Source organism: Pagrus pagrus, assembly GCF_965226575.1.
Source record: "Pagrus pagrus genome assembly, chromosome: 5".
NCBI lineage: Eukaryota > Metazoa > Chordata > Actinopteri > Spariformes > Sparidae > Pagrus > Pagrus pagrus.
This window is the reverse complement of record NC_140189.1, coordinates 31,352,069-31,373,838: the sequence shown is the minus strand read 5'-3', so window position 1 is coordinate 31,373,838 and position 21,770 is coordinate 31,352,069. Positions and strand designations below refer to the sequence as shown.

Genomic DNA, 21,770 nt, shown 5'->3' with positions numbered 1-21,770 from the left:
TTCACTTTATCTTACATGGAATAACTGGATGCCTAATGTTGGACCTTGAGCTGATCAGAGGACAAGTGAAAACATGAAATGCATTATGAAGAGGCAGATCTTTACAAAACCCACATACAGTATGAAAAAAGAAAAAAAAATCTGATATTATGTATAATATACTGTATGTTATGATGTGGCATGATATTACAATCAGATCGTATGGAGACACCATCAGAATGAGAATAAGGACATAATACCACACAGCAGGTTAGGATCACCATACAGCAGCCTCCCTGTGAGTCCCTGCAGGTCTATAATGATAATCAGGTTTACGTTAGTTAACCTCTGTCGTGTAACCAGGCTGTTTAATGTCCTGCTCCTGCTGCACAGACAGCTCCCCGCTCTCTCCCTCCCCTCTTGGCAGTGGTTCTTCCCGGCAGCACTCAGCATCTCTCCAGCAGTGGACTCAAGGACTTGTGCGACCACCTCGACGCGCAACAGAAGGCTCCCCTCTCACCGCTCCGGACCGCGCAGAGCAGCGCAGCGCAGCGCACAGGGGCAACTTTCACTCGCATTATTACGCATGGCTCCGGCTCTGCGCAAAAGCGCCACTGTGACGCCGTTTTGGAGGAAACTGATGGGATTGTAAAGAAAATTAAAGACAGCATCAAGAAGATTTAAGGATTTTTTTTGAAGAGATTATTCTCCCCGTGCCGATGATGACCTCCTCAGGATATCCTCTGCTCGCAGTGTAGTCATACAAGCTGTACGTGAAGGTCCGACGCGTTATCCGAGCCTCTCCTTTCACATAGAGATGGATCTGTGGGGAGTTTATCTGTTTCATCTCATAACTTTGGGTAAGTGAAGACTTCTCTTTATGTTTGTTTTTCTGAATGAATTTAGCAGATATGACATTTTTCTGTCCTGAGCAGGGGGAGGAAAATAATCCAGCCTGCTCCATTTGGATCAAATGAACGGAACAGAAGGACTTTGTCGGTCCTTCGCTTGGCTCTTTGGTTGCCAAGCTGCATTTTTCAAATCATAAAATAAAAAAATAAAAAATAATAATATTGCATTTGCATAACTTAATAATTACTTAACGATATGAATGACACGAATTTCTCATCAGTGTGCAGTGTGCTACGCAAAAATGAGCTTTGCACACATGCACGTACATGTGTGCGTGCGTGCGTGCGTGTGACCGCGTGTGTTTGTGTGTGTGTGTGTGAGCATGTAAAAACGTCCCTTTTTTTCCATAGGTCACAGTGCGGATGATTATTTTGGCTTCCTGTTTGCAGAGGTGTAACCCCATGTCTGCTTGCACCACAGCATTTTTTATCATATATTAACATTTAATATACTGTTATTATGCATATTCACCTACTTTATGCATCCAAAGTTTTATAGTGGCCTTGCTTGATTCCTCATTCTAGTAAACCTTCCCAAAGTGGCCATCCCCAGCACTACATCAGTCATTGCAGTGTGTGTCACTGAGCTCGCAGCTCTCCATGTAATTGAACCAAGCTGGAATATTGATTTTTGTGGCAACAATCCACAGTCTTGAGAGAAGAGAAGTGCGTGTTGTTGTTGCCTCGCAGTGTCTCTGTGTCACTAAAACACAAAATGTGTCAATCCCAGTCCCCGCTGCCACGCTGCTGCTGCTAACTGTAACTAATGCCATTAAACCGGCTGACGGCCAGGACACCAGAGGTAATGATCCTCATTTTAATTGGCTCCAGCTCAACAAAGGCAGGAATATGCATCATATCTTACCTGTCTTTATTCATTATTAATGTCCTCTTTGGAGCTCTTCATTAGAGCGAGGAATGCAGTTGGAAATGCTGAGTGGAGGAGAATGCAGTTTGCTTTGTGAATCAGCTCTTCTCCCTGTAATGACATTCAACGGTCACACATTTATTTGGCATGATTTGGCTGGTAATTAGAAACAGACGGAGACACTCTGTGGCGTACACTCCAGCCATATGCCTGAAAACAACTCATTCCTGTGCTTCTTACTGCAAACCTTCTTATTTAGATGTATGAAATAAAAAAAAGCACGGCTCTACTCAGGGTGAATTACAGATAAACTGAAATTTGTTCCAAATTTCGTAGAGTTTTTTTGGTGAGGTGCTGATGCTGATTCCAGCCTGTTAAGCCATCTGCCCGAATCAATTAGCCAAGACCAAACTGCAAAAGGTCACAAACTTCGGCCTGTTCGGATGACTCAATCCATCCATGTGGCATTCTGGGCAGTTTCTGTGATTTCTAAGGCTTTACTGCTTCGGATACCTGCAAGCCAACAGGGAGGGGGCCTCAAAATCACCACAATTTTCCAGAAAGAGCTCTTAAAGCAAACACAAGAAGAAAGTATTTCTCAGCTGGGACGAGTGGCCAATTAGGGTTTGGCATTGTTGGATTATTTCTTTGGCTTTTGTTGCCTGTCCTTGCCGGGTGAAATCATGTTGGAACAGCGCAGAATTTCTGTGCACTTATTTGTGCTCTATTAACTTTTCAAACACAGAGCCAGACCAAGTTTTTGGGAGGAAATGACAGTAAATCTGGGGATTGTTTGGCTTGTTAATATAGTATCAAAGATTTCCTGTGTGTCCTGCTTTTGCTTTGTCTGTCAAAGCACTTTGTGAACTCTGTTAAAGCGCTATATGAATAAAAGTATTATTATTTGCCTTTTTTAGGCTTTTTTGAGGTCTTGATATCAACGCTGATGCTCAAATTTACATGTGTATCATGTTTCCATCCTGCAACAGTGACTTATTTGATAAGTTGATTGAAAGAAAGTTAATTTCCAACTACTTTGTTTGCAGCTTCTTAGTGAGGCACTGTGTCGTTATAGAGAAGAAATTCAAACTCAGGATTTTAAGTGAGGTAATAATACAAAACCAGAAATATTTATTTACTTTTAGCTGCTGGTCAACGGGGGGCGCCATTGATTGATCTGCGTTATTTTTTCTATAAATAATGAATGGATATTAACACGTTATACTGACAGCCCTAAGATTGAGCTGTTCTCAGAGGAAAATAACGTCCCAGAACACTGTTTGAAGCTAGAAATATGGCAGGGTCCGCCAGATACAAACAAAGTAAAACAGTATGAAATTGTTTTTAAGGTCAGTTTGTTTACTTAGTTTAATGAAGGTCTTTTTCTTTGGGTTTTGGACCGTTGGTTGGGCAGAAGAAGCACTTTGAAAAATTGCCGATGTGCATTTTCCACAGTTTGTTTCACGATTAATCGTAAAAATCATTGTTGATTTGTGCAAAATATTCTTTTTCTTTCTCAGTATGAGACTGCTGACTGGAATATCTCTTGTTTTTTTCGTCCACTTTTCAGACAAAACAAGACATTTAAAAGACGTCAACTTTCTTCTGACATTTTCACAGAACAGAACAGTTGATGCTGTGTTGATGTTCGATCAGCATAAATCAACCAGGCCTGGTTTATTAAAGCTTGCTCGTTCGATATCGGACTCTCTGGCATGTTGGTCCGAGCCGAGACATGAACCTCGAGCAGCGGTGATGATGTTCGGTCGAGGGCTGCGGGTCCTGAAGAAGACATTAATCTAGCAGAGGGGTCAGCTTATGCATTCAGACGAGTTGTGAAGTTCAAACTGAATCACTGTTCCTCCTCCACTGTTATGAAAAATAAAAATTAAATCCAGGCGAGTGGTTGACTGTCCGAGCTTTGATCTTATCTGCATGATAAATGTGCACCGTGGCTCGCTGTGACAGATCCACACAGAGGCTCAGAATTACATGGAATTAGGCCCAATTGTGCAGCGTAAGTCTTTTTTCTTTTAGTTTAGATAAGAATAAGTTGAAGCGGTAAAAAGGGGCACCAAAGTTACATCACAAATGTTTTATATGTTGGTGTACGTCCCAATTAAGGCACAAGGTGATTGAATTTAACATAAATGGGTCAAACTGAGAGCGTAAGAAGTGATCTCTGAAGGCACCCGGACGGGTCGAGGCTGCACTGACCAAAACACAACAACCAAACTGATCTTATTTCTTCTAATAAAGTATTTCTGATTGAGGCCTGTTGTCGCCGTCTTCCCTGTGTCACATACGAGAAGGCAACTCAATGACTGTAATTCAAGACTGCGTTTCAACACTGGATATTTTTAAGGAGACCTCGGGACAATTTCCAGCCATGTTTGTGTAAACAATAAAACTGTTCTCTGTTTGTGGCCACAAAACTAGGTGTATTTAACAAGGAGGAATGACATCCTCGAGCCGTGTTAGTGGGAACAAAACCCGTTGTATTTAACGAGGTGACAACACCGGGTGCATTAACGAGAAGTCAGGACGTCTCCAATCAAACCAGATTATAAGCACAGAACATGCAAGACAAAGTTTAAAATTGAGCCTGAAGAAATAAACATTTAACATACCCGTGGTTTGCAGAAACGCACATTGCCAACATTTACTCTGGTGGTTTGGTCGATTTATTTTAACTGGACAAGATTCACTATTTTTAACCTCCTTCCTCGATCGAAGCTGCCTTCTAACTCCCCACAGCCACCAGTCTCAGCCTACCATCATGCCATATTTTTTGATTTAATGGTTTTGACATTGTGGGATATGACCTGTGTCTTTAATGGAGACAGATAAGTACTGCCAAGCATCCTATTACCTAGCATATTGGCTGGCCTCTTGTAGGGGATTTGTCATGAATCTCATTTGAAGCAGGGAGCACCCGTGGCGAACATACAGCCCATCACACGCTCAGGCTTTCTTCATGTGGGACAAACAGGTCAGCCACTGCAATACCAGTAAAATGTCTGTAGACTTTGATACCACATAAACACGGGAACGGGTTTGACACAAGACGTATTTTAACCTTCACACTCACTGGGTTAAATATGCGTTCAGTTTCACACACATAACTACTGTGTGTGCACAGCCCAAATAGGGATTTGGAGATTCAATATATTCATTATTTTGCGCAATTGATGTCATTTTATTGCATTTTTAAAATGTATTTTGTCACCAAATGGGAAGCTAATGCACTAACTGACTCTCAACAGTCGTAATTAACTATTTTTTGTGAAAGCATGGTTTCATGGCACTTTGATTTATGGACTCCAGGAGAGGAAGTGACATTTAACTTTGTTTATTTCTAAGGAACTGTCATCTAACAGACTGAATATGTTTGTACTGATTAAAGGGAAAATGCATCCCTCATACAGACCTCATTACCATCCACATCTGTTTTGTTATCTTCAAATGAATGAAGTGAAACAAAAAAAAAAAAAGCTGGTACCTTTTGCACATTTTCAAATTAATTTTTCTCGTAGCCTCGGGAGCATTTTACTCAGGAGTAAAGTGTTCAGCCTAACACAATAAATAAAGTATGCTCTCTCTATGATTGTACATTTATTGGTACAAGCAGTGAAATCAACAAATATGGATGATACTCTTTGTAACTACTCTCAGTTGGCAGTTTATATCAAAGAGGATAAACTAAATATCTGAATCAACAGCAGAATTCAGCAGCAACCGAAACTCCAAAATGGCCATAAAGTTGAACGAGCACATTTCAACAAAAACTGAACATTATAAGCTTCATTAAAAGTGGGATTTATTGCAGGGTCGTTGTCGTTGACTGTATTACTTTGAGCTACTTTACGTGGAAAGTGTATAAATGAATATTTAAGATAAGATAAGATAAGCCTTTATTGATCCTCAGTTGGGGAAATTTGATTGTTGCAGCAACACAAGAATAGAAGAAAGTACAGATAGGCCTAAATAGAGAGGTAAAAATAAGTCAATAAAAAGTACAATAAGAATACAAAGGATACAAGAGCAATTTAAGACAGTATTACAGGTGATTGTGGTGTGAGTAATAGCAGTATAAATGTGTAAAAATGAAAATGTACTCATGTTATCAAACAGATGGTTTGAAAGATGAGTGAAAGAATCCATCTATGTCAAACTGGAAGAGGTGGCCTAAGACATCACTTATCACCACCTACAATGCTGTCCTGAGTTCTCTCCCCAGACAGCTTAACAACCACTCACACCTGGGCTCACCTTAGTAACAACCCACATGAAGGCCGGTTTGACCAACGACCCACAAGTGGCCCCAACAACTCTGAAACTCCCACACAGAGTTTAAAAGCCTGCAACTCCCCTCCAGTTAGTTAGAGCTGAAGAAGCCTCTTGGATGAGAGGTGACATGTCTTCAAGAAACTGGGACAAGTCCAGTTGCCTACGATACAGCACAGATTTACCATGACCTGGATGACTGACAACCTTCATCAACTCGTTATCAAATTTATTTCTGTTTTTTTAGTTTTTTTTTTACTAATAAATAAATCTGCAGTTCTTAACAGATACGTACACGTTCCCCAGCTTTGCTCTTCCACTTCCTCTCCTTCAGTGCCTCTTTGTGATTAGGAAACTAACAAGCCCATTAAAACAGTGTGACCTAATCATTGTTAATATTCATCACTGTCAGTTATTAGAGAAATCCATTTTTAACAACAGGTGAACAGTGACAGACTGACATGTAACCCAACCTGGGAGCTACTGTAGGTCATGGAGAAGGTACTTTAACTGCTACAGCCCAACCAACAAGAGATTTTTGATATGTTAACAATTATACATAAACAATCAAACTTAAAAAAAACAAGACTCACACCTGAATACATCTGATTATTATCTGTGCATTTTTCCCTGAGAAAATTAGTGAAGGTGTCGAGAAAATCTTGCAGTGTTAAAGGAAGTGAGGAAATTCCTGAATTTGTCCGGATCCCCACTAAAAGTTAACGGGATCTATTGTGGGCCGAGACGCTTCCTCCATCCAAGTTTCATGGAAATCGGTTCAGTAGTTTATGTGTAAACCTGCTGACAAACCAACAAATGGGTGTGAACACAACCTCCGTAAAGTAAAACTAGGACAAAGACACAATATGTGCTATGTGGGACATTTAAGTGGGATGTTTGATAATTAAACATATTATACGGACGTGGTTTTTAAAGGACCTCTGACATTTCTTGTAACGTCTCAGCCAACATACATTCAGACACCATATTGGCTAAATCAGCCAATACAGCCGGCCAGCTGATACGGACTGAGCTGTAACAGCAGGGTTCATCTTTTATTAGTGCGCTTCAGTTTAACATGGCTTTGAAGCGTGAATCTTTACAGTTGAGGAAAACAAATACCGTGGCTGCAGTCGTGACCTAATGCGTCTGTCCTGATGTTACCCTCACTTAACTTTTAAAATGACTGATTAGAGAGATAATGTAGCATCTCATGTGCCTCGCGGTCTACAGGAAGTACAACTCTATAGAGGATATGAGTTTTCCATCTAAACCCTATCAATATATATGAGTAACATTCACTCGCTGGGGCTTAAAAGCTTTCGAGACAGAATGGCTGTTACACTTTTCCTGTGGGCAGCCTCTGTTCCCCAGCCTTTGTCAGAGCGCTTAAACTTGCCTTTGTGTTTAATTAGTGAGGTTTTTAAAATGTGCTGTAGAGCTGGCACATTGCCATTCATCTGATGTCAGTCAGCCTGATAGCTCTGACCTTTAATGGTGACAGTATTCAATTTCTCACGTAATCATCTGCCCACAATATCAAACTATTATAACTTCAACCAGCACACGAAGTTTGGAGAAGAAAAGGCTGGAAAAGACGGAGGGCAAGCGTCAGAGCCAGCCGCGGGAGGGTTAAAGCCAAAGCCGGGGCATTGATTAGACGTGATGTATGTGGGTGAAAAATAAATGAGTCTGAGTTTAAAGCCCTAATCCATTATTGTAGTTGAGTGCCTCCAGTTATATCACAGTTAACTCATTACTGAATGTGTTTACATCGTGAGATTTACGTGATTGAGGGCAACTCTGTGAGGACAAAATGACCGACAACAAGCAGTGGGGAGACGCAGAAGGACGACTCCTGTCCATCTTGCATTGATATTCTTGGCCTATAAGAGGCTTAGTGGCTTAGTTTGCCAATAAAAACAGGATAAACCCTAATTTGGAATTGCAGTAGATACTGTAGCTGTAAAAACCTTGTCTGTACTTTTCATCCTCGTGTCCAAACTGTCTGTATTTAAGCAATTTTATTCACATATTTCCACACACCAGTTGCAAATCATTCATTTAACAAGTCATTTAGATTATGAGGCCAACTTTCCGTCGTGTATTGACATTTTTATTAGGCACTTAAAGCTGCTGCAGTCTACATTTTACATGCGGCTAAATGTAACACTACAGGGCATTTTAGTGTCTTTCAGTTCATCACAAATCCAACACAATCACCAGAATAAATATTGACAAAGCATGTTTCTCCAAAACCACAGATATGTTGCAGCTTTGGTCACCACAAACACAGCTGGAGATGGCCGACTTCCTGTCAAAAATATCAGTTTTTGTCAGTACAAACAACGCCAGAAACATGTTCCACGGTCTCCTTAAAAGTATCCAGTGGGTTCACACTTGAAATGCAGACTCGATCCGCGGTCCCTGGCTCTGCAGCCTCGTCGCCGGCAACTCCAGACGTGAAAGCCAAGGGAATAGATGTAATGTGAATGTAATATGACATGTTTTGTAGAAATGCCAATACAGTATGTAGCCTGTGACACATACACATTTAAAATGATCAGTTAATTGCCTTTTTATCCTGGCGACTGGGCTGTAAAAATCACTAGAAAACTCTTCATGTCCTCTTTAACCAATTAAATTTTTTTTTCCTTTATTGTCACAACATGATCAAGTAAACAAAAACAAACTCTTTTAAGGTCTTACACGACCACGGCGTGACGATAAAGGCATTTTAATTAAACTTTTCTTTTGATTTTTCTTGTGATTTTTCTGTCTTTGTGTATCTCTATCCACCTCTGGAGCACCTCTAACAAACACATTAGAGTTCAGCAAGCTGCTTCTATTTTTGGACCTTTCAGTTCATTTTCACCTCTTTATGGTTTTGGTTGCCTCTCACCCTCATTACTTCTGTTCCCAGATGTAACAGAAAGCTATTTTTAATGATAAGCTATAAAAGCTCACCGTATGCTACCTGCCAACACCAAACAAGAAACTAGCTGGTGAACACAGTGGAGCAACGAGCAGCTAAAGCATCAGATGTTTCCATCAGGTGTTGGTGGGGACGAGTGGACATTGAAAGCAGATATCCAGAACTGCTGATTGTGCAGCTTTTTGCAAACTAATGGCATAAAAACTTGTTGATGATGATGCGTCAGTGATGAGTTAACGGCTTGTTTCGGTCGCCTCCGGTCCTGTAAAATAAAGTAATGGAACAAAAAGAAGCAAAGCTTGAGGGTCAGCTTTGAAAACTCTTATTTACATAATCCTTACTGATGTTACATTCATATTTTTCTGCATTAAACGCTTTTAATAAATCACAGTCTTATCTTATCATGAACTGCCCTAAACTTTCAGCTTCCCTAATAGCATGGAGAATAACACTAAACAGTTCTGCACTGACTTAGGATTGTAAAATTCTGGGACTCCTGATGTGGTTTTTGCTTACTTTTAAGGAACAATGTGGCAGAACCAGAGATATCATCTCTTTTTTTTTTAATTTCATGCATTCTTCCTTGACAAAACCTGATGCCTACATTACCCACAATGCAACAGGTCTGGCAACTGTTGGTCAGAGATGGGCACTTTGTGTTTAAGATTCTGCAATTAGAGTTTTTCGTCTCAGTGTGTGTGTGTCATCGTATCGTTCCCAAACAAAACAAATGGAAGACAGAACAAGTCGAGTTTTATTCATAAAGCAGATTTAAAAACAACTCACAACACAGGTCACAGGTCAACAAGCGGCCGCATCATTAGGACTCAAACACTAGCGGATAAAAGTACATTTTGAGCCTGGATCTAAAGTGTCAGTGGAGGGGGCAGATCTAGTGATCGCCTCTGAGCTTAAGTTTGGGCGGTACACAAGAAGAGGACGCAATATAACACAAGGATGACAACACAAACAATTAAACAGACAAAAACATTAAATAACAAAACAAAAAGGAACAAAAGAAGATTTACAAACGTAGACTAGACACAAGAAAAAGAAAAAAATGATGAATCTCTAAATAAAGGATCAGTGGAAACAGTGCTGAAGATTTGCTTTAAGGCGAGAAAACAAAACTTAAATAAGTGAAATGAAGAAAAAGAACAAATATTGTTTACATGTAACTTTTTCCATGCAGAAGAAGCAAAAAACATAAAAGCTTTTCTCCCAATGTCCTTAGATACAAAGGGAACCAGAAATAGATTCTGATCAGAGGATCTTAGTGAATAATGGATGTACAAGGAGCAGAAATCCTTTCAGACAATTCAGCATTTAGAAATTTACTGATGCCAGTGAAACTGACACTTTATATCAAGACTTAGACCGTGACAGCGTACTGTAAGCTGCTGTGGATATATTAAATGCCATACATATTATAAAAGCAACACTAACATCTTCCTCTCATTTGCCTTTCCCTCTGAATGTGTTAACGCTCAGACTGCAGTGGCCGGTTTAGAGCGAAATGATTTACTTTGTTCGACGGCCATGCAACAGCAAACACTGACAAAGGTTTTGGCATAAAAAAAACTCCCGCTGTGGTTTGAGTTGGAGAAACAGTTTGGCTCACGGTTAGATGGTTTGTCTTTTGGAAAAAAAACAAACCCGTGACACTTAGTGGTTGTAAATCAATCCTTCTGACCGTACAGTTTGTTTTGTTCGATTGCAGTGTTTTCTGTGAACTGCTGAGCAAGCAGTTGGTCCACCAGTTGCATAATTGGATGAAAAGCTGTGGTTTCGGTGAAGTAAGGCACCAGCTTAGAAAAAATGCCGCCGTTCGGTTGCTCGGAGAAGCTTCGGGATTTAACATCTGGGACGGACGTGGACACACTGTACTCTATAATCTCAATGGCCTGCAGTATCTGCTTTCACCCAGCCCCCCTCTCCCTTTGTCCGTCACAACATTACCCTCACTTATCATCTTTCAGGTCGGTATCTTGAGATCTCAGCTCTGATTCTCTGCCGAATGTAAGAAGATGTCCTCTATTACGCTGGTAGGTTATGTTCAAAAAGTGAGACGGCACTACAAACTGACTTGCAACTGTCAAAAGCATCTGTGGTCATTATCTTTCATTAACTGAAGTGACGGCTGCATCAAACTCTGATTGAAATCTGAAAAGTTTGGAGATAGAAGGTGAAAATGATACGGCGCTGGAGTAAGTGGGGCTGCTGATCAGACTAAAAGCAGCGTCTCTCCCTCTCCATTAGACCTGTTAGGAAATTCAGAAAATGGCTCGGAGGTTATAGCCATACAATGGCCTCTACGGGCCAAACAGAGGCTCATTAACTCAGAGTCTGACGGTGGTTATCCAGAGACAAAGACTGTTCCAGACAAGCAGGCACAGCCTCATTGTGACACAATTTCAAATGGAGGGCTTAGGCTCCGCTTCCTGCCTTCTTGTTGCATTTCTGGGACACTGCTGAATCTATTTGGGGTGAGTGAAGTTTCACGAAGATGGATGGAAGCAAATCTTAGAAGAGTACAATGCGACAAAAGGTCCAAGGATGTATTTTTTTCGGCCTCCTCCCTCCAGTTAGCTGAGTGTGAAATGAGTATTTTCATTGCACACAAGCCTGTGATACGGCCGCTGAATGGGCAGAAGTTGATTTACTGGTGTTTTTACTTTTTCTTCTCAAACACAGGTGTGACATCAGCAATAAGCTGGAAACAACACTGCAGTTTTCTAGACTTTGGTGACACTCAGAGAAGTAATCCTCTTAAAAATGATGAGACGAGCAGACGTGGGCTTTTTTAAAGTGTAAATAACGGTGCTCTCTCTCTCGCTGCGTTGTAATAACCCTGAGTCAAATTTGAACTTCTTTTTTGATTAATATAGAGGGTTTCTGTTTCCTCTTTGACTTGCTGGCATTAATAACCACAGAGTGCAGGCAGCGAAGTGACTTTTAGATGAACCAGTCATCTGTTCTACGTTTTTTTCTCCCCCCAAAAAGAAATGACAGCTGCTGATATTCATTCCTTTCTTTTTTTTTTTTTTCAATGTTCCTGCGATAAAGAGCTGCTGTATCACACAGTGGTCAGCATTTGGGAAGCTCTGTGTAGCAGTATCTCTTGCAGTTATAGCAAAACTTACTGCTCCCCAGCGAAGCACGTTATCAAAACACGGATCAAGGTTAATTACTGTAAAAACACTGACGATTTCAATCTTGCACAAAATGCATAAGTTCAAGCATTTTTAATGTCTAATTATGTAAATAATCAAAAACTATCAAGGCCTTAATTCCCCCCCTCAAATTGAAAAACAAAAGATTTCAATGATCTGTTGGACCCTGTAAACATACGTCTCTAACTCAAAGTGCCCAGTAGGTATTCAAAGGGACATTTTACTGCAAAAAACAAAAATACATGTGTTTCCTCTGACCTGCAGCACTTTTCATCCATCTAGATTGTTTTGGTGTGAGCTCCTGAGAGTGGAACCAGAAGGCACTCGGCTTGTGCTGCTCAAAGTGCCATAAAAATACATTTGACACTCAACAGCGATGTGTCGTTCCAGAAATCATTACCTGGTTGGTCAATATTCTCTTTCTATCAAACTATAGTCTCCATACATGCGGAGGGAAACGTGCACATGAACGAGAGGCTTGTGCTCGTAACGGCGCTGGATGTAAACATTAATGGCATCCTCCTTAGCTAGCTTAGTTAGCTGTGTTAGCTAGCCTCTTTCCCATGAGTAGATGAATGCATTCGTCTGTGCCGAGATACGAAAAGAAAATACTTCTTACATTAAACTGCTCACAATTAAAACAGCGATTATTTTGATTATCCTCATGCCTGAACCAAAATGACATCACTGTTCCCAAAACAACATGACCCTTGCAACGTACCAGCGACACACGTACCGGACCTTAGTCATATAATCTCGCAGTTTGGTTGAGTTGAGGCAAGAAAACGACTTGGTTAGGTAGTTTGGCTTAAAATAACTATATTACTCGTAACTTTGTCACAAACAAACCTATGTTACACATGTAACTTAAGTTTTGTAATGTACTTAATGTTACTTAGCTACGTTAGCCAGACTCATGGCCGGGAATGATCAGAGGTCTCCTGGGAGTTAGTGTCCGTCCTTGACCTCCTCCCGATGTGGACTTTGTTCAACTTTACACCACTTTGCCTGACTTCCTCCTTTGCTGCTGTACTAATTACTACGGCCACTAGAGGTTGCCACCTAACAAGAAAAGTACATTTGGGTCATGATTTCTGGAAAGAGACATTGCTTTTGAGTTTTGAATGTTTTGTTTTTTAAATGTTTTTTTCTTTTGTTTCTTCTCCCTTCGCTCTTTAAAGCACCACAACAGTGTCATGTAGTTCTATGATTTTTGAGAGAAGGCAGACATCCTTACGGCTGATATCTCAAAAACAATCACACCAAAACAATCCAGGTGGATCAATAGCATTACAAGAAAAAAATATATATTTTAATCTGGGGGTGAAATGTCCCTTTTAAGCAGTTGGGGACAAAAAAAGAGAAAAGAAATGAGAGAAAAGTTTATAAACCGACCTAAAAGCCAGAAAAGAAGCTCGGACAACGGCACTTGCGTATGATGGATGCTGCAGCCTTGTATCATTGTGGTCCCAACGCAGGTTTTATGACAGGCAGGATGAATGAGCTCGGCAACTGAACTTTCTGATATCTGCAGTTGTGCATACGCTCTATATGCTGTATTACTGCTATTATTTAATTCAATTAAGTGCAGCCTCAAACTTTATAGTATTTAATTACTGTTTCATTGTTTGTTTACATGCAGAGGCAAGTGAATTACGCTGCAGTTCAGCCAGCAAATGGAATAGTTTCTTATCAGCGTTCCCAGACTAGACCATATACCAGCTGAGCTATGGCACCACACAGTTTTTCAATGAAATTTATTCGCTATCTTTATGCCTAGGAGGAGCTCTTCAGTTAATCAAATCAGTGAAATCAGTTTGTGGCTTCAACGCAGCCACAATAAAACGGAATGACTGGAATGGCTTGTTTGCACGATGCGAATTGAATTATTGTCTACACCAGGAAATATGAAATACCGTAAAAATGGCAGCAAGATCGGAAACTGGCAGCAACGGCCATGCGTCCCGACAGTATCGTTGTTAATACTGTGGTCTCAGTGGAAATGATATAGTCTAATCCTGCTGAACGACAAGTATTCAGAGCCTTTCCTTAAGTAAAGCACCAACAAGAGCTCTTTGTGGAAAGAGTGAATGCATGTCTGAGCTATGTGGAGGTGATACACACTTTAAAAAATGCCATTAAAGTATTTTTTTATCAGTTAGAAAATACATCAACTACGAGTGTTTGTGGTAGTGACTCAGCTCATGAAAAGCACTGTGGGTTTACACACCAGGCTAAACATCTGCGGTTACTACGGCGAACACTGCAGTATCACTGTGGTTTGATGTTTGTGATTTAGTTGCAGTTCTGAATACACGGTACACTGGTTTATTGATGAGCACTGACAAGAGGTCCAAAAATCCAGAAAGTACAAGACAAGTGTGCTGGAAACTAAATTTGCCTGCACTGTGTACGAGCCCTGTGATGACTGCTGACCTATCCAGAGTGTGTCCTGCCTGTTCACAGCAGTAGATGGGTTGAAGACGGATGGATGAGTCACTATTGTCCGAGTGGAAGGCTAGTTTGGGCCTAAATAAGATTAATAAAATGGTTAAGATGTAGATTGATGTGAAAAAGAGAATAATTCCTGGCCTAAAGTGTTTGAACATGTAAGACTCATGTGATGTTACACCACAAGTGGCCTTTAATCAAGGTTTATATAACAAAGGATTGTGGCAAAACCTTTTGTTTCCATCTTCATTGTCATAGTGTTGAAACAATTATCATACAAATTCACTGAGGTGGTTGACAGAAAATTATTCAGCAGCTCTTTTGTTAAATTAATCAACCATTTAAGCATTTTATCAAGCAAAAAACAGTCTCAAGTTCCAGATTCTTAGTTGTAAGGATTTGTTACTTTTTTTCATATCATAAGATAATAAATTCAATTGAACTGATTCAGAAGTTCAAACTGTCAGTCAGATAAAACAAGCGATGTCAACAAGAAGATGTGACTTTGAGCTCTGGGAAACTATTAGTGTTTTTTTTTTACAGCAAAAAAAAAAATCATTACCTCTGCCGGTTAGGTTATGTTTTCACCCAAGTGCGTTTGTTGGTTTGTAACCACTCTTTCTTCATAGTCTAAAAGCTACGTCATTACAAAAGTAAGATTGGTCAGTTGCACGGATGGTTCCTGGAGCAACACTAACAATGATGTTAGAGGAGCACCACTAACATGGCGGTATCAGATCGTGCATGCAAGACTACAGTCCACATAATGCTAATAATTCATACCCACAAACATACAATATGCAGTACGTTAACTGTAATGTCCTACCATGTGCAATGTGCATCAACATAGCTGTAACTATCAAGTCACAGATGCTAAGCTGCAGCAAAGATTCAGTCGATGGAGATGGACAGATTTTCTTATTGAGTGTGAGAAAGTACCTTTTGACTCTTATCACTAGAGGATAATAAAAGTCGCTATGAATTGGCTATAGAGCTGAATGTACAGTATGTTATTGCTAGAAGCTGATTCATCTGATCAGTGAAAGGTACAGAGCCTTTATGAGCGTGAGCTGGAATTTCAGTACATTCTGTTCAACGAAGCAGCATGCTGAAATAACGAGTCGACTGATGCTCTTCTGTATAACCTTGTGCTGTGGAGATGATAGAGGTTGGGCCGAGTGCCGCTCGATTCCTCCAGTGTGCAAGGAAAGGAAACACGCCATTACCAAGGCAGCAGACAGGAACCGGCTGGAGGGCACCTGTCTGTGGGAGCTGCAGTGGATTTACAACATCTGCTCCATGCAGGAGAGTATGCCACCTCCGCTCACCAAAACTTGATTAATTATTTCAGACGCAGGGAACGAAGCAGCCAACAAATTGCAAATTGTGTGCACAGAAGATCCTCGTCTCACTTTCAGCTCAATGATACTTGTACAGTGTCTCAGGAAGTTACTGAATCTTTGTTCAGGGTTGTTTGGTTTTCTCAGTATATGGTTGAACCTCCCAAATGAACATTTTCTGTATTTTGAAGGAAATATGCAGTGATCGTGTTCTACGCCCACAACTTTCTTTGAAACAGCAGTACTTCACACGTCTCATTAATGGCCAGTGTGTGACGAGACGCTGGCCTCGTTTGTAGAGGCCTTTGACTCTGTCACCACCCTGTAGATCCAAATCCCTTCCCTCTCCATGCCTTGTTAGGCCCTAATTAATTGGATCAAGTGAATGCCACTAAGCGTTTGACAGCTCTCTGTGAGTGATAACTGTGAAACCAGAGCCACATTCCCATGGACATGCCCCTGGAGAAGAATCACTCCATATCAGGGTCCATTGACTCTCTGCCACACACATCCCGGGGGATTCAACACTGCTGCTGTGATAAGAAGCAGCACAGTCGCAATGGGTCTGGAAGTTATTTTCTGTGGTACTGTGTAATGATAAACATGTCCCCATAGTGGTTAGCATAATAGAACAACATGTACAGCATATGTTAGAAAAAACATGTGACACTTGAGTTATAATCCTTAATATTTCATGAAAACAAACCCCATTTGATACTATATATATATATATATATATATATATATATATATGTTTGAGTCTATATATGCATTTGTTTGTATGTTTTATTCATACAGTTTTAATTTTTCATGGCAGTCAGCCATTTCTGCACTGAATAAAGATTGCTTTCACACTTGCAGGAGGGATTCACAGGGAAACGATCCTTTGTAATCCAGCGTAATTTAATCTCTTTGATATAAGCCTCAGTGTTCACTCTCTTTACTCCGTATTACAGCTGTGTTAAATTACTGCCAATGCAAATGGAGCATCCCACTATTACTGCTGCTACACAGTCAAAACACAGGAAGTTTTATTGTGAAAAAAGTCACAGGAAAGAAACAAAGACTGAGCCACAAAAAGCATTTTCCCCATATTGAAAGTAAAACTGTTGACAGGACACGTCGAACTGGAAACAAGGTCAATTATGACTCTTTCTAGTATGAATTCTTGATCCATGGAGTTTTTATATATATAAAAAGAGATTCAACGCAGATTGGACTGAGCAGGCGCCATCGTTGGGTCCAGAAATTATTACCTCCACCATGGAAGTTTACACCGGTTTCTGAGGGAATGATGCATTAATCTTGATGAAAACCATTAGGTGTATTTAGCTGTCCAAATAAAAGTCCAGATCTAGCGGATTAAATGTTTTATTTGATATTGGATTAGGTTGAATTAAAGGGGACTGTTGGGCCTTGGCGGGGGTATACGCTCTACTGAGTACCATTCTAGTTTTGTTATTATGTTTTATGGCTGCACTTTTTTAGCACTAAGGGGAACTTCACAGTCGGGTGTAGTTCTCGGGGGTTCATCACTTAAAAAGACACCTTTTAAATGACACATTCGATCAATTGTTAATACAAAAGTATTGATGAAAACAAACACGTGGTTCAGGACATTAGAGAAGATGTTCATGCTGTTTGATGGCAGAATAAGTCGAGTGTAGAATAATAAGACCTGCTGCCTGCTGGTTTGGACGGATTTGATGTTATAAAGGCTCTCGGGCTGTGATCTCATGCGTTTCTTCGGCAAAATGACCTGCTCATTAATGGTGAAAAGATTTCCAGTAGAAAGAGAAGCAGAGAAGTCTGCGCTTTCAGTTTTTTGGCAGCATTGTTATTGCTTTTGGGATGTTGATCCATTGCCCCGCAGTTCTCATGGTCTGCATCATAATGAGACTCGAGCTTGATATCTCTTACAGGATCACACTTTCCTGCAAGAACAGAAAGGCGCTTCTGAGCCAGGTTGAGGAAGAGGAGGAGGAAGGCGGGTTTGCAGAACAAGCCGCTGGCTGAGATTACCTGCCTCGGTACTGTTATACATGCCCTTCGAACTGGGGTGGCACACCTGTTCGGGGTTACAGAAACAACATATGGTTATGTTGTGCAAAACAAAAGGTCATGTAAAAGCTGATGTTGCTCTCTTCAAGTCATTACAAGGCCACAAGGAAAGAGAGAACGAAACAAAGGTCGTTTCAGGATTAATATCCTGTCCTGAGACTCTCCTCCGTAGAACGCTGTTTGAAAGGTTATGCAGAGGGACAAGACAGAGGATTACACTGAACTTCATGGACTAATTACAATCAGAAGCGTATCCGCAGCGCATCTGCAAGACTCTTGATGAAACTAATTTGGACACATTATTTTATGGTATTTCGTGTAACAAAATCATAACAGAGCAACCTTTCGGGAAATGGCACCGCTGAAGTCAGCTTGACATTTTCAAGTGTGAATATTGTAAATTCAGAAAAAATTCTTACTGATTCTATTCTCAGGTTATGCGTCTTATATGCTTCATTTCTCCAGTGAAGGTTAACATCATCGCCATTCTCAGTTTTATCTTTACATGGCATTAAAGGGATGAATCACCCCCCCTGCAAAAAAAAGAAAAAATATATTTTCCCTCTTACCTGTAGTGTCATTTATCCATCTAGATTGTTTTGATGTGAGTTGTGAAGCTTTGTAGAACGGTCTGACTTTCCCTCCATTATAATGGAATTGACGGCACTCAGCTTGTGGTGCCCCAGAAATACATTTGAAAACAGCAACAGCAGTGTCTCTTTCCAGAAATCATGATTCGGTTACTGAAGATAATCAACAGACCTTGTTCTGCGCAGTTTCATGAAAGAACTACTTCCTTTCTACCGAATTACACCCATAAACCGTATCATCACGCAGAAGGAAGCATGCATCTACTAAGGACATCCTCCAATACTGAGCTAACCTTAGCTTGCTTAGTTAGCTAGCCTCTTGTTCAAGAGTAGCGCTGGAAGAACAGCGTTGTAGGCCAAGCCCCATTCATTCTGTCCAGTTGCTCAGTGGTGCATGAAGCTAAATAAGTTCGACTCCCTGGGTGTAAAATTACCTGCCGCTTTCACACAGCCTTTAGAGAGAGTGCACTACAGACTTCTGCCAGCGGAGCTGCTAACTTCTGGTTTAGCCCTCGCTAGCCTGAATGAGAATAAATTAATTTAGTGGACTTCCACCCATCAACTAGATGGATAAGTCGCCAGTTCATCACAGGGCTGACATATAGGGACAAACAACCATTCATGCTCACATTCACACCTACGGACAATTTAGAGTAACCGATTAACCTAACCATTTTGCATGTCTTTGGATTGTGGGAGGAAGAGCAAGGAAGCCAGAGTACCCGGAGAAAACCCACGCAGACACACATGCAAACCTGCCCAGCCCCGGCCAGGTCTCAAACCCAGGTCAAAACGTATTTTTGTGCCAGTGTGCATCACTTGATGTATACACGGTTTGACCACTGTGTCAGATTGGCCTCAAAGCCAGGCGCTATTCCTGGGGGCTTGATGAGGCATGATAGGGTTGGCGGCTGTAGTTTGGTAGAGAGAAAATGGTTCATGACCAAAACTGTCCCTTTAACGTCTAACATTCCTTGAGTCTTGACCATCAGAGAGGTTTTATTTGATAGAGGTAAATCATGCCCATTCTTTTTCAAACACAGCAGGAATCCTTGAACTGGCTGTTGTGTGACATTACAATCAGTATGAACTAGCCTTGAAAGTCTCAGTATTCAGGGAGCAAGGAAAGCGAGAAAAGCATTTTATGTGATAATCATACAAATGGTAATATAGCACACTGTAAAATAAGACCAGGTGTCCTGATGTTGGTGGATAGTTCCATAGACCCGAGTATAATCTCAGCTGAAATATATTATAATGGAAAATTAGAGGTAAATATATGCTTCCTGACTACGTGTCTTCTTTTGCCTTTCTCTCCATCATTGTTCCTTGCAGTCATTAAAATCCTTTCCATATAGGTGACGCACACGTGTCTACTTAATGTGCGTTGGACCCACTCATGTAAGACAGCGACAGCTGCCACAAGTTAATCTCTGGTTGTCACAGTTGGCAGAGACTCCAGTCTGCCACGTAGTTCCAGATACTTCACTGCTGAACCATAAATTACACTGAAATACATTGAATAAAGAAATGTGAAGTGTCTGTTTCACCTCATTTTCTTTCACATGCTCCCCCGTCTCTCTCTCTCTCGCCTACATTTTCTATTTGTCGCTTTCTGTTGGTTCGATGACATTTAATAGTTGACATCGTTCATTTCCTTCCCTGAGAGAGAAGCCAGTTCACGGACGTAACATTCGAGTCGAGTACCTTCAATGCTAATCACAGAAACACAGGAGTCTCTTGGATAATGCAAAGGCTTATTTTATGGTCACCAGCTATGTCACGCTTGTTTTTTGTCTGCAGTGAAGTTGGCTTCAGATACCCACGAGCCTTGACTGCCGTTATTATGAGGGAGAATCGTGCATTAGAGTAAATGCTAAATGCCTGCTGTTGGAAATAAAATACAGCACAGAGGTTGCTCAATTAATCCAAATCTGACACAGAATATGAAACTGAATTCATTTATGTTGCATTTTGTTACCTTTTGTCAGCTTTTTAGCTTTTGCACTCCATTGGTGTTGCATAAACTGTTACAGGAACTCAAGGTCTGAGTGGGAGTTTTCTTTATAGTCTAACATTAGATTTTTATGCACACAGTTAAAAGATGATTCATACACACACACACACACACACACACACACACACACACACACAAATATTAATGAATATAAAAACAAACACAAGACAAAACAAAGACGTGGATGGAGGTCTCTCAACAAGGCTTGCCTATAAAAATGAGGCTGTAAAACAGCCCAAAGACTCAGCAACTCTTTTGAGAAGTTGTTTTCAGAGGGTCGGGACTGAAGCAGCAAAGGCATGATAAACTTTTTTTGTTTTGCAGTCAGAGCAGGGATGGATTTGAGGCCCGGATTGGTTGAGAAGTGGAAATGAGGACCGAGGAGATCAGGAGTGTAACTGCGGGCGAGGTTATCAAAGATATTTTCAAACACTGTTGTTCATGAGAGTCACAGGTCCATCCAAGCCTTGAAGTGCTCCAACTGTGAGTCGCCTAACAAGAAAGAAGACAGGATTTCTACTTCTAGAGCTGGAGGGTGCCTGAAATCACTCCTTCGTCTTCGCATCTCTATTCAGATGGACTGCTGATGACTGTATCAGTAGTATATATGAAAGCAGTCAGTGGTGATGAGGATGTATTTGATACAGGATTCACATTATGAAGCAATAATCTGTTTAAACCTGACATATTTAAATCTCTCCGGTCGTAAGTCCAGTGAAAATAATTCCCTCTCAGCACAATTTGAATTGTGTATAAGGTGACGTAGGCAGCTCTTGAGAAAGATAGTTAATTATTGAGTCTCCCTAGTTGTTGAACGCTGATGCTTTGGGTTGGTAATGCACAGCCTCCTTGAGTTGTTTTCAAGGCTAATAAACACATTTAACGAAAAACCCTGAATTGTTATGAAAGCCCTGCCCGGTTCTACCACCGAGAGGAGGGTTCTGTTCAATGTCAGCGTTATTACGTACTTCTTGTGATCAATATTACCTCGTCAATTATTTCATCCAGGGGTTGGGATAGGAATTATAACACGAGGGACTGTTATATATAAGACCCTGCGTGAAAGGTATAGTGTGTTATGTGGAAAAATCCTTTTCTAACACTATTATTATAATGTTGCAGGCTGTGTTCGACCTGCTGTGAAGTGTGGGGGATTTT

At 40.7% G+C, this 21,770-nt stretch overlaps 1 protein-coding gene across 1 annotated transcript in view; it reads left to right on the top strand.

Annotated features, from left to right (window-relative positions):
• The first annotated feature begins 386 nt into the window (after positions 1–386).
• gfra4b (GDNF family receptor alpha 4b) overlaps positions 387–21,770 on the top strand; it is a 46,466-nt gene continuing 25,082 nt past the window's right edge. The window contains exon 1 of the mRNA XM_084352319.1: positions 387–839. Within this exon, the coding sequence (XP_084208445.1) occupies positions 797–839 (43 nt within the window). The 5' untranslated portion in view covers positions 387–796. The remainder of the gene's footprint in view (positions 840–21,770) is intronic.